The 14,231-nt window shown below is 45.7% G+C and overlaps 1 protein-coding gene across 9 annotated transcripts in view; it reads right to left on the reverse strand.

Moving 5' to 3' along the window:
- The window catches only part of Tiam1 (TIAM Rac1 associated GEF 1), a 374,882-nt gene that overhangs the window by 93,992 nt on the left and 266,659 nt on the right, over positions 1 to 14,231 (reverse strand). For all 9 annotated transcript variants that reach the window (XM_036203278.1, XM_036203274.1, XM_036203273.1 and 6 more), the window contains one exon: positions 7,149 to 7,321. In XM_036203278.1, coding sequence (XP_036059171.1) covers positions 7,149 to 7,321 — 173 coding nt within the window. The remainder of the gene's footprint in view (positions 1 to 7,148; positions 7,322 to 14,231) is intronic.

Genomic DNA, 14,231 nt, shown 5'->3' on the forward strand with positions numbered 1-14,231 from the left:
CAGTCTTGGAACTTACTTCTTCTAAAGGCCAGCAGCTGGTGACTGCCGCAGGCTGAGATAGAGGGAGCTGGGACCAATGGAAAGTTATAGGATAGGTACAGAGTTCTAGTGTAGCCAAGAGGAGAAATAGTTCTGGGAGCAGACAAGAGCCACACGGTATAGCAATGTGAATGTGTGTGATGCTGTCGGACTGGGCACCCACATCCATGGGTTCAGATGGAGTCATTTTATGTGTATTATATGATAACCGAAAAGAAAAGAATACTTTAGAGATGAAAAGGGAGCTAGGGATGGGCACGGCTGGCCGAGTGCTTGCACACAGCATGAGGGTCTGAGTGTGAGCCCCAGCACCCACTGAAAGAGCTGAGTGTGAAACTGCACACTTGTAATCCCAGTGCTGAGAGAGGGACACAGGAGAATCCGAGACTGATGGCCAGGCTAGCCTATCCTAACCAGAGAGCTCCGGGCCAACGAAAGACCCTGTCTCAAAAAAGAAAAAGGAAAAAAAAAAAAAAAAGTGGGAGACTGTCCCTGGGTTTAAACACACACATAAGCACTGGTATATACATTAAAAAAATAAATAAATCAATTACAACAAGGAGAGAGGGAAATGCCAGTCCTCCAGAGCTGGAGAAACATGTGATGACAGCTTTATGAAAAATGTAGCCATCAGCCCCTGTAACCGCCACCAAGCGTGTCTCAGCCGTCTAACGCTACAAACCTGTCAGTGGCTGAAGGCATTTCCGTCAGTGAGAATTTTTGCTCCTGCTGTCCTGTCTAAACAAAACAGCAGTCCCTCCCTGCCATTCTCGATCATTAAACCAAATCCACTCCTGAGCAAAACAATTCACTAAATGAGCTTTGGAGCCAAGTCGGTCCTTCGGCAGCGGCAGGAGGGAGCCCGGTGCTGCTGAGGATGGGAAACCTGTATGCTCACTTCTGTGGAGAAAAGTCCTGAAACATTCCATCAGTTCACAAACAGGCTCCCGAGTTCCGACGTGACCTCAGCAGACTGCTAACTTAATGCAGTGGGGCCCAGGAAGGCCTCTCCCCAGACTAAACTCTGACACTTGGAAAAGCTGCTCGACCCATTAACATGCACCATCTCCTCACAGCAGGCAAATGTAGTCAGGAATATAATCTAAGAAAGTGCTCATCATCAGAGCCCAGGGGCCACAAAGGCAGAAGGAGAGACCACCCACACCCACCCATAAGCCCTGGCCCACCCTCTCTAGTCATCCCCATCTATCACACAAATGGCAGTGGACAGGTAGAGAGAACGGTTTTGTGATTCTTCCTCTGCCTTCTGGGGATGCTATAAATACTATGTGAAGTTCAGTGAGGAGGAAAAAGAGAAGGTCTTGCCAACAGATAATCAGAAAAAAAAAAATGTATTTGCATAAGAGCCCCTCAGTGTGTGGAGATGTGATGAGGCTCCAGGCTTCATTATGTATTTAAATAGATCCAGCGTCAGTTACCCGGTGCATGGAGGACCCTCGGTGATTTCAGATAATCAATGGTTTACGTGAGCAGCAGGAAAGAAAGGCAGGCTCATTTCAAACTGGAGAAATCCTGGAGAACAAGTGCCAGGCCCGAGGAACTAAGACTTGGAGGAAGCTGAGTTGAGAAAAACACAAGAATCATTCTATAAAACATTAAACTTCTATTTTCAATTTTCAAAGAACAAAAGAGAAGGAATGAAGTGTCCATCTCTTAAGAGGCTGGATGAGATGAGAGTACTGTGTGACTTCAAAGGTCTGCTCCTCTTGCTTACATTCATCAATTCAGTTTTATTAATCCAAATTCAGTTAATTAAGTGTACATGTCTAATAGCGGTAAACGGAACTCTACTCCCACACTGGAGGTCAGGCAACTGTGCACACACACTCACTCTCTTCCTGTCTCCCACTGAAGGTCATTTTTATAGAAGCGGGGAGTGGAGTCCAGGAAGCTAGGCACCAGAGAAGCAAGAGCTGCTGGCTGTGAACCAAGTGCATGGATACCAGCCTCATGAATTAGAAGCATAGGACACATCACTGGTAAAGCTGAGCAGACCCCTGAGAAAATGCCTACAAACATTGTCCACCAAGGTCCCTCCATAGAAGGACTGGCATCTGCCCAGGCTGTGAGAGTAACTGAGCACACGCAGATGATGGCTGGCCAGGTTGGGGGGTCTCGTGATTAAGTAGGAGCAGAGCGTGATCACCAGGTATGGGATGCAAGCCTCCAGCGGGAAAGTCAGAGAGCAGAGAGGTAAGAACACAGACTTGGAAGCTACGGCATCCTCAGAAAAGCCAGAGGACCACACGCTGGACACCAACAGGGTCCTGTTACAGCACAAGAGGAGCAGGGAGGTGAAAAGAGGAGATGGGGAAGGAGGTGCGCCCTTGTCAGAAGTCCAAACCACTGAAACTAGCTCGGGGAAGACTTCAACAGCCCTCCCCCTTTCTCTTTCAGAAGTAGCCTGTGTTGGGTCTTTTTTACGGCAATGGAAAGCTGACTGACAATTGTCTGTACTGTACTTTTAACACAGGGAAACCTCTGTCACATTAACAGAAGGGTATGCCAAGACACTCATTTCTGGCCCTGCATACCACTTTACACTGTAACACCAAACCCTCCACCAGCGGCAGTGGGGTTCTGCCCCAGCCCTATACCTCAGGAGGCCCCATACTTTACAGTGCTTCCCTTGAGGATCTTAGTGTCCCTGCTGTAGCTGGAATATGTATGGTTCCCTGTAAAACCTCAGGCTAAGACTGGCCCCCAAAGTAACTGTCTAGTGGAGGCCCCTGAGTCAGAGGCAGGCCCTCCTGAATGCACCAGTGTTCTTGCTGTGCGAATTAACTCCTGTTCTCCTGAAATCAGCTTCCTTAACACAAGAGTGGGCTGTCACATGACTGCAGTGCACATTCCTGCTCAACCCTGTTTGCACACATCCACGCTCCCTTCACCTCCTAGCAGGAGTTAGGTTGACGGAAAAACTTTCCACAGTGCAGCCTCAGAGCAGGGATACGATCCACCGTGTTGGGAAAACCGGACTTCATTACAGAGTAGGTCAACACACGAATTACCAAAGAAAAGAAGACCTGAGATGTAGCTTGTCCTACCTAGACAACCAAGGAAGGTGACATAAGGATCCACCATGATATCAACGAGCTCACTTCAAGGGCAAAACGCCACAAAGACAAAGATATTTCAAAGAAATTCAAGTTCTGTGTTTGGGTTTGTGGGGAAAATTTACCACATAAATGGGGATGTCTTTACGGGATAAGAGTGGATGCTGGGGGTTGGAGGGCGTTAGGTAGCACAAACTCAGGAGTTGACGGTATGATTTAAAGACACAAAGCTGTGGGAGAGGAAAATAGGTGAGACAGAACCCAGTGCAGGGTGCACAGGGCTGACCACATGAGGACAGGAGACACAAGGCCTGGACCAAATCTACAAATGACAGGGGGATGGCTCAAGAGTCTTGGACAGATAGGCCAAAGAGGAGAAGTGGTCCTCCCTGTCAGACATGATGCCTGGAGAGAGGAAAGCAGACTTCAAGTCCTGGGATGCTAAATCCCCTCTTCCGTCTTTTCCAGAGTCTACTCGCTGCAATTCCCCAGCCTGCTACTCTAGTCCTGGGCATTTGTCTGTGACCTTCACGACCTTCCTAACGTCGGACACCTGGCAGCAGGATCCCCAGAGACTGGTGAAACTCAAAACCTCTCCATCTTCACAGTGAAGCCACATTCAAGGTCTATAATACAATGGTTGGGAAAAGCACAGAACACTTCCTTCTGTTCCTTACTAAAATGGAAAAGTTCATGATGGTGATGGAGACGTTAGTGTCTGCCGGACACTCAACCAGGCTAATCAACCATTTAATCTGTGCCTCAAGAGAACCGTGCAGATGCTGTTTTGTTTTGTTTTTCCCCAAGCCTCCTTTTAATAAGCACAGAGTACTATTTCTTTTTATGAGTGTTTCAAAATATGCATAAAGTAGCCTAGTGAAAATAGTCTTCAAAAGGAGAGAAAAACATAGCCAGAAAAGGTACTCCTCTGCTCAAGTCATCTTTCCTTCCCTCCTCCACATGTCCAACTGCACACGACTTTCTGCTCAGTCAAGCGGCCACCTCGCTTGTCCTGTCTGGAACTGTGGCATCCTCTAGGAATCCATGACTGAAAGCCAGGGAGGAAACTGGACCTGCTGAGTGGCTTGTGGTTTCTCTGGCATCGGGTGGGAGAAGAAAGCTCTAGTTAACATAGTTAAGGGCAGGCGCTGCAGCCACACTCTGCAGGCAGATATCACCCCCTCTATATCAGCTGCTCCAACATTCTCCCTCACTCTCGCCCCCACTCTGCACACAAAACCCCTTTTCTACTTCTGTGAGTAACATGCATCTCTTCTCCAGGGTGGAATCTAGGCAATGGGGTGGAATCAGTGGCACACAGGCTCTGCAAAAAGTGTGCCCTGAATTGAGCCCTGGGGCTGAAATAACCTACAAATTATTCCCATAATCACGGCTGATCTCCCTCGCTTTAACCTCACCCCTGCACACACAGGTTTCTTTCAAATTCGGCCCCTCTGGAGTTATGTGGATTACAATAAGTAGACGGCAGAAAATGCCTTCATGGGTCCCAAACAACAGTAATTTCCTCTAAAAAGGTTCATTTTGTCCTTTATCCCACATAAGTAGCATAAAAAATTCCCCATAACAAGAAGACAGAGGTTTCCATGAATACAGTCTTATGTGGCTACAAAAAGCATTTTACAGAATGTGACTTATTGGGTATATTCCACTAGCAATTACAGCCATGCAAGTCCTTTCAACAGGAATTCACACCAGAGGTGTGTAAGGGAAATGACAGCTGGCCTCCCTTGCTATCAATCAGATTATCACATGACATGTGTGGTGAGGCAAGACGACCCAACCCAGGTTACTGCTGACATAAGTTCCCAAGGAACGGCTTAACTGTTAAGGCCAGAAGGGGATGGCCACTTAATGGTCACCACTGCTTCCGGCCCATACCCTTCTTAGGATCAGCGGTCACACCAGTGAACAAATGGCGTACACTCACACAACAGGAGGGTGTGGGAAAAAGAGGAGCATGGGTTAGCTCAGCCCTGCTTCGCACTGACTGTGAACCTGGCGGCCGCTCCTGCCTGTCTAAGCTCCAGCTTCCCAAGTGCAGTGAACACTCCAATCAACAAATCCAAACATCATCTATTGAGTGACCCATATGGTGAAGCACTCTCACAACAGCGACAGACTTTAAATCAGTTATGCTGGACAGATATTAAATAAAGGACACCATTTATAAAGAAGCAAGTATGACAGTAACATTAAAGTCTGCCTGTTCTGTCATTGTACCTTTTTTTAAAGTGTGGGTGGCACTGCTGGAGACTGAACTCAGGCCTCTTGCACACTCTGCAAACAGTCTACCAACCGAGACTCATGCCCAGACCCTTGACTACCGAGTTAGAAAATACTTCCTCACTTCCAAGTTAACATTGCTTTTAGAGTGAATCCTTTGAATTTGCTCAGTTGTAATATAAACAGAGAACACTAATAAAGAAATCAATTTTCTTTTTTAAAGAATCTCCTCTAAGGGGCCGGACAGATGGCTCAGAGGTTGAGAGTGCTTGCTGCTACACACAAATTTATACATTCAAGAAACACACTGAATTTCAGACAGAATAAATTCAGTTACTGACACCAAATCACATTATAAGCTACACAAAAACAAAAGGCAAGTAATTTGCCAGGCAGTGGTGGCGCACACCTTTAATCCCAGCACTCAGGAGGCAGAGCCAGGCAGATCTCTGTGAGTTTGAGGCCAGCCTGGTCTACAGAGTGAGATCTAGGACAGGCTCCAAAGCTACACAGAGAAACCCTGTCTCAAAAAACAAAATAAATAAATAAATAACAAAACAAACAAACAAACAAAAAAAAGGGCAAGTAATTCATCACAAAAATTCATCACAGTCACAAGAATGACAATGGGCTTCTCTTTGAAGCTACAGAGGCAGTGGGATAACATTTTTCAATACATGGCATAAGGCTGTCAATCAAGAATACTATACCCAGAAAAACTATCCCTCACCAATGAAGAACTGGCAAGATAGCTTTGGAAGTAAAGGCACTTGCCACAAAGTCTGATAACCTGAGTTTGATCCCCAGAACCCACATGGTGGGAGGAGAGAACTGACTTCTGCAAGTTGTCCTCTGCCCTCCACACCATCCTCTCAATCCTACACACAAAGAAGTAAAAACTGAGTTGCCACTACTCATGCCCAAGATTCCCCTTCACCAACCTGCAAACCTTTCTCAATCAATCAATGATAAGTCAAGTGACTCTCTGATAAACAAGTGTGTTGGCTTGGATGATAAAAGGCACATTCATTCTATTTGATAAGTAGGTTGATGTGTACACATGAGTGTCAGGTAGCTAAGGAGTGCCTCAGACTCCCATATCTTGCCCTGAGTGGTGACTGCGTATTTATTTTGTGACATCTGACTGAATGTTTCATTTCTATTTTGTGCATTCAACTTTCTCTGTGGCCTTCATCACATTAATGGAATAAATGAGGGGAACCTGCCTCATCAAAAGCACCGAAAGTTCTTGCAAACTCAAAGGATTCACTATAAAAGGAAATGTTAACCTTGAAGCCGAGAAGTATTTTTGTAGAACAATTAATAGTCAGACTTCAAAAATGCTTGATAGAAAGTTCTTGTAAGCTGAGAAATAGAAACGATTTAGGGACAACCAGTCCTTTCTGGGCTGTAATTGTTTTACCTTATGATTAATATTAGCAGAGAACATATTATGATAAAATTTGGGACAGCTCAAATCACACCTAAATTAAGGAACTCATGATCCTACTCTGAGTGCCGTTCAATGCTACTGAAACCACACCAAGAAACCCTGATGGGTTCCATCAAACAGGACAAGTTTCTCAAACCCAAAGCACAATTTTCCTTGGTCCTCACATTCAAACTCTACATGAGGTCTCTCATTTCTGCAATTCTTGGCAAGTATTTATCTTGTCATTTATCACTTTTGTCTCTAGCGTGAAAAATCTCACCACCATTTTAAAGGGGAGGGTAAGGTACTTGGGCAAGACAGGAAGGCTCCCTGTGCCATGAAAGTGCCCCACAAACCTGAAAGAGGAAGGCGTCACCCAGGGAGTTGCTGAGGCAGAAGACAAAGTCCTTCTTGGGGTGCTCAGGCACAGCCTGCACAATGCTGTTCTCCACCCAGACAGCGTGCTTGGGGACACTGTTGTGGTCTATCCCGGACCTGCCGTCACTCTCGTAGAAAAAGAGCGTGCAACCTGAGGAGACAGAACAGGATCTGTGTGAGTACTAGTCATCAGGAAAGGGCTGGACAATAAAGTGTGCAGGAGCCCAAAGGGTAAAGAAAACAGGGTGTTGCTTGCAATCAGGTCTATAAAGATATTGAGTTATTGCTTCCCAACTTGAAGAGATCCTTCAAGTTCTTAGAGTCCTACTCTCTGTGTCAGAATGTTTACTTGTGAGCATCCTTGTAGGCGGTGTGCTGGCATACACTGTTATGAAATAGAATATTTGTTTGACTATGTAAAGATGTGTTGCTATTTCACCTTGCCTGCCTAAGGTAGCTGGTTGGGCTAGTAAAAAGCTGAATGGCCAATAGCAAGGCAAAAGAGGGATAGGTGGGGTTGATGGGCAGAGAGAATAAGAAGAGGGAAGAATCTACAGAGAATGAGGGAGAAAGGGACACCAGGGGCCAGCCAACCAGGCAGTCGCCAGTTGGATAGACAGGAGGAAGCACGAAAGCAGGACATACAGAAGGAAAGAACAGCAAAAAGCTCCAAGGCAAAATGTAGATAAAGAGAAACAAGAGCTAGCTAGAAATAAGCATAAACTAAGGCTGAACATTTATAATTAATAAGTCTCTATGGCATGATCTGGTGGTATGAGAAAGCCTGCTACAATACACCTATAATCTCAGCACTTGGGTGGGGGTGGGCGGAGGCAGAGGCAGGGGGAATCTCTGTCAGTTTCAGGCTAGCCTAGTTTACATGGAGAGTTCCAAGCCAGCCAGGGATCCTGTCTTTGCCCTCAAACAATACAGACTTTGGGGTCACCTAAGCACAGCTCTATAAGGTAGCACTATCAGGATGTGAAGGCAGACACTTCCCCTGGAGCTTACTCCTAAACAGCCTCCTGTGATATGCAGCCAGGAAATCTAAAAAAATATATATATATACCATGGATCTGGGCCCTTGGAGATAACAGTAGTATTGGTTTCCAGAAAAAGATAATTTTTGGCCTCAGATGCAATCTATATTTTTTTCCCTAGAATAAAACTATGGCCTTCTGCTTTCTGAAACAGGAAGTGTATGACGCTCATAGGAAGGTCCTAGAGAAGCCAGGACCTTGGCCCATCTTTTAACTGGACCATGAAACAGTGAGACAGTAACAAAAGAAACACTTTGTAAGTTTGTAAAGCAGCTCCTTCACTGCCAGAACTAGAAGCTCACTAAAATAGCAAGTCCTAACTGAACACATACTCTCAGCTGGTCCACAGCTCTGGGCTGGACAACTACAGAACTCATCCCCAACTTCAACACAAGCTATTTGGTCCATTTCAGCCATCTCCTTATTCCAAGCAAAAACCAAACCTTATAGGAATTACAACACCTTTGAAAGCACAACACACTTGGTTACAACAGGAATCGACACAGGAAAACTGGCCATGTGTGATGGAGAAAGAAGAAAAGACGTTTCCATAGGTACACCACTGGAAAAGGCACACTGTTTAAAAGGCAACCCCCCCTCCCTGCACCATTTCACAGCACCATGTAACAGCTGCTGACAGCACCATCTCAAGCAAAGCCAATCTGCACCATGCACATGCCTGCCTGAACACGCACACCTGCACACACACACACACCTGCACACACACACACACACACACACACACACACACACACACACACACACCTGCACACGCACACACCTGCACACGCACACATACGCACACACACAGTTTTTTTTAGAGGTCAATGAGGTGGCTCAGAGGGTTACATCTTTAAATACACAAACATAGTGAACTAGGCTCAATCCCCAGAACACACAGAAAGATAAAAGGACAGAAACAACTCCATAAAGTTCTCCTCTGACTGCCACTAGCACTGCGCCCAAATATATACATAATAGTTGAATGAAAAAAAAATACCAAATATAATTATGAAGTCTTCTTTATACTTAATTCCTTAAGCATTTGCTATATCATTAAATATTACTTGAAAATGCCAATTTTGCGGCTGGAGAGATAGCTCAGAGGTTAAGAGCACTGACTGCTCTTCCAGAGGTCCTGGGTTCAATTCCCAGCAAGCACATGGTGGCTCACAACCACCTGTAATGAGATCTGGTGCCTTCTTCTGGTCTCCAGTCATACATGCTGCACACATAATAAATACATAAACAAACAAACAAACAAATAAATAAATCTTTCTGGGGGCAGGAGGGGGGAGGACAGGGGAACCCATGGCTGATGTATAAAATTTAAAACACATAATAATAAACAAAAAAAAGGAAAATGCCAATTTTGATAGGACCCTGCCATTAGCTATAGCTAAACCATGCACATATTATCCAAAATCTACATATATATAAATTGAAATATATGCTACCAACTCTCCTGTCTCAATTCTGTTCTTTTCATAATTCCTAAGATTCTGAAGACTTCAAGGTTTCTGAGGAAAATCCAAGAAGGGAGATCACTGGTCATCTCTCATTTCCATGAACTAAAGTGGCTCACACATTAGAATAAAATGGAGGTGACTGAAATTGGACTTTATTCATTTCCAACTCATTCCATTTTTAAGACTAACATGAAGAAACACATCCAAGAACTGCACACTCTGATAAAAGTCTTGTCTGTCCTGATCTTCACTTGAACTTGACCTTTAGGTTAGTAGGCTGTGGATGGCATCACTCCAGAGACTACTTCTAGAAGTCTTTGAAAAGAGATCTTTTCTTCTACCCCAGAGTACCCGGGTGTGGTTTTCTCCTAACCCAACTACCAAGGGCTGCTAAGAAAACGTCAGCAACTTTTGAGTGGAAAGAGAGAGGCTCTGAGTGTGTCAACAGAAGACAGGGACCTGTCAGGATTCAGATGTAAAGGGCTTGGTGGCTCCTGCCAAGCTGTGTCGCCCAGATCTGGGTCACTGGGACAATCTGATGGCTCCCTCCTCTCGTGGGCTCCTCGATGGCTCCTCGATGCCCATGCTATGGCTTCCCGTCTCACTTATTCTTGAAGGACAAGGCGCAAACAAAACAGCCACCTCTGCTATGGCCCAAGTGAAAAGAGTCACCTCATCATTTTTATTCTATACCAAGAAGTGCTGTTCTCACATGAGGTAAGAGGAGTCTAGGATGCTTGGTTAAGCCACAAATCCAGGGCCTTCTCACAAGTAGTAAAATCACCCCCCACACACACACACACACATCTCTACTAAGTCCTAACCCCCATTCTCCAGATGGGGCCATATTTGGAAACACGGTTTTCAAAGGGTGGTCATTAAGAGTGTCCCTTAACCTGACGACTGTGTCCTATCAAATGGACACTGGACAGAGCCATTCTTGAAGGAAGAACACGTGCTGAGACCCAGAGAAGACAGCGGCAGCTACATCAAGGCATAAGGCCTCAAAGGAAGCCAACCCAGTCAACACCTCTACTTCAGGCTGCCAGCTGTGAGACGAGAAAGTTCTGTTGTTGGAGACCTCTGGTGTGTGGTCCTGTGTCATGGCAGTCCAAGCCTGCTGAAAAAGGACCTTTATGGTTCAGTAAGCAGGAAACACAACACAGAAAGCATCATAACAACTGGGATGCAGGTGGTCTTCATGTCAGGCCTTTAAGGACTCAGCAGCAATTAATAACATGAATGAAGGCATATGCTGGGGAGCACTTTCCTCAGACGGAGAAAATACTGTATCTTGCTGGGAAGCTTGTTAAATAAGACTCAGTGTGTTCTTGAGGGCGGGATGGAAACTGCCATCCTTCAAGGAAGCTTCTGGAAACTCAGCAAGTAAACAATTCAAACCTCCTGGAAGTCCCTGAAATTGACCAGATGCACTAGGCCCTTTCCTCCCCCAAACTTACATAAATAGCAAACACCACTGAGACTCTCAGACGAGCAGGGACCCGTGGAAGAGGTTGAGTTGTCTGAAGAAGCAGAGACTGGCTGCACTACCGGAAAGGACCCAGAGCAGCTGAGCTACCTGGGAGAGAACCTCCCCTGCCTGTTCAGCTCCCTACAAGCTGTGCAGCAAGAGCAGAGCTCTGGCCCTCAGGAGCTGACACCCATGCTGGGGTGGGCTTTTGGTGATCCATCTGTCTTTACGCAACCCCTCCCCCAGAGTCTGGTAAAGAACCCCAACAAACGCAGTAGTTCAAGCTCAGCTTTGGTGATATCCTTACTTTGGTTTGTTGTCAATTCCCTACCGGGGTCAAGTAGATGTTTGTTAATGTCTTCCTCAGGAAGTCCCCCAACTAAAGGAACAAGAGATGTGTACCTCAGTGTGTGTTGGGGCGGAGGGGGGTTAGGAGGGTTAGAAGGGTGGGAGTTGGGGGAGAGGATTTCTTTCTTCTCCAACTCATCCCATCACAGCAGAACCAAGGGCATGACAGGGCCTCTACATGCAACCCCATGGCACTTCTCCAAACAAAGCCAATGAGAAAGTGGGTGAGACAGGCCAGGCCAGCTTCCCAAAGCATCCCCACAGGCTAAACACCTTGTTGTATAAGCATGACCCCACACCACATGAATAATGATGTTCCAGAGTAAGTGAGCAACAAAACAGATGACCTGGGCCTCCAGTGACCTTACTGAAAGAGTTACCACCCAAGCTTTAGGGGGTAGTTTGTCTAGCTTTGTTGTCCTCTCATTAGGGGTGTTTGTGATACACAGCAGAATCTAGAGCTGAACCAGGCACATAGGTCTCTATTTCCACAGGCATCAAAACAAACAAAACTTAACCAGCAAAAAATCCAGCTAGCCCACCAGTAATGGGGGGGAGGGAGGGCCACACACATCTCCTGATTGTCTTCAGGGGCAATCTGCACACACTCATTGCTAGGGCATACACTAGGCTCACTGAGTAGAGCTCTGGGTAGATCCAGGCCTCTACTGTAGGATGTCTCCGCACTGGCCTCAGCTGGTGAGAACCAATGTCAAATGATCTGGGATCTGCACCATGAGCTGTTCGGCCCTGGCTTCTTTCTCCTGTGTGTTTCCTGTCTGATCCCAATCACCCCAACTCCATCTCAAAACTAGCTTTGTAACAAAAACTCTCAATGTACTTGAATAACGTTTTTCTTTCTATAACATGGTTCTCACAAAGGAATTACAAAGTCTCCAGGACAGAGACCCATGCAGGGCTGGGTGGTGGCCGGGTGCCCACTGCTCACATACACACAGCCCCCTTCAGGAAAGGAAGCCAAATGCCAACAAATAGCCACATGTAAGCACTAAGCTTTTTTGAGAGGAAAGTAGAGTAGTACCCACATGTCTGCTGTATTCACAGCCAAGAGTACACCAACCAATATATACAGCTAAACTCTAAAACAGTGACTTATTCAGAAACAAATGATGCTTTAGACATCCCATTTGCATCAGGTTGAAGCCTGTAAAATTAGTGATATTCTACCACTTAAACCATCAGCCATTTCACTGTGTGAGATATAAACTTGAACAACCCAAAACAAAATTTTGGAGGGGAACTCATTTCAAAATTGGCCATCAGAACCAGCAGTCTATGGGAACATTGGACCTGACATGTTCTCCTTACTTGTGGTGTAGCTTTTAAATGTCAATTTGCCATAACCTAGAATCACTTGGGAAGAGTCTCAACTGGGCCATCGTCTTTATCAGGGTGGTTTACGAGCATATCTAGGGGAGATTGTCTTGATTGCTAACTGATGAAGAAAGACCCAGCCCACTGTGGGCAGCACTATTCCCTAGGCAGAGGGTGATGAACTGTACAGGATGGAGAAAGCTAGCCAGAGCAAGCAAAGGCAGGCAGAATGGGTGCATTAATTTTTCTCTGTTTTTGACTGTGGATTGTGGTGATGTATTGTGTACCCTAATAAACCTGCCTGAGGATCAGAGGACAGAGCCAACCACTAGTTCTTAACTCTACGAAATCCTCAGCCTAAAGAGAGTGAGTTCTTATTTCCTCATGCCTTATATACCTTTCTCTGCCCTGCCATATTATGTTCTGGGATTAAAGGCATGTATCACCACCACTGCCTGGTTCTGTTTCTCTCCTCTACTGGATCAAACTCATGTAGCCCAGTGTAGCCTTGAACTCAGAGAGATGCAGATGGATCTCTGTCTCCTAAGTGATAGGATGAAAGGTGTGTGCCACCACTGCCTGGCCTCTATGTCTAGTCTAGTGGCTGGCTCTGTCCTGGGGTCCTCAGGTAAGCTTTGGGATACACAGTATATCACCGCAGTGGATGTGATGTGATGTGATGTGATGTGATGTGATGTGATGTGATGTGATGTGATGTGATGTGACTCACTGCAAGGGTTCTTGCCTTGCCTTTCCCCAAGTGGTCGACTGTAACTTGAAACTGTAGGCCAAATAAACTCTCCCCTCCACTGTGATGATGTTGTTGTTGTTGTTGTTTATCTTTTTTTTTTTCTTTTTGGTTTGTGTGTTGTTTTTTTTTTTAACATAATTCTTTATTGACTGGCAACACTGTGATGATTTTGATTGGGCCACTTTATCACAGCAACAGACATGAAACCAAGACAACCACGAAGCTCAGTAAACAATGGGATAGCACATGCAGGGGTGAGGAGCACGCCAAGAGAGTTCCTGAATAAGAGACGCGAAGCTTCCGTTGGTCAGATGAGTAACTTTGAGAGGCCAGGCCACAGTGTTGCCCATAGAGTCAACAATACCACATCATATATGTAAAAAGTGGTAAGTAGTCAGGTGTGGTGGCAGGTACCTATAATCCCAGCTACCTACCCCTGAGGCTGAGGCAGGATGATTACCAGGTCAAGTCCAGCCTGGGCAACCTGGTACCTCACAACAAGTACAAAAATACAAAGAGCTATGGGGGTGTAACACAGAGCTAGGGTGCTTATGTAACACATGACATGTGAGAGTCCCCGGTTCTAAGTCCTAGTATTGAAAACAAGAGACAGAAAAAGAAAATCAAATCCCAAACCAGATCTTTCA

Source organism: Onychomys torridus, chromosome 12 (genome assembly GCF_903995425.1).
Source record: "Onychomys torridus chromosome 12, mOncTor1.1, whole genome shotgun sequence".
Lineage (NCBI taxonomy): Eukaryota > Metazoa > Chordata > Mammalia > Rodentia > Cricetidae > Onychomys > Onychomys torridus.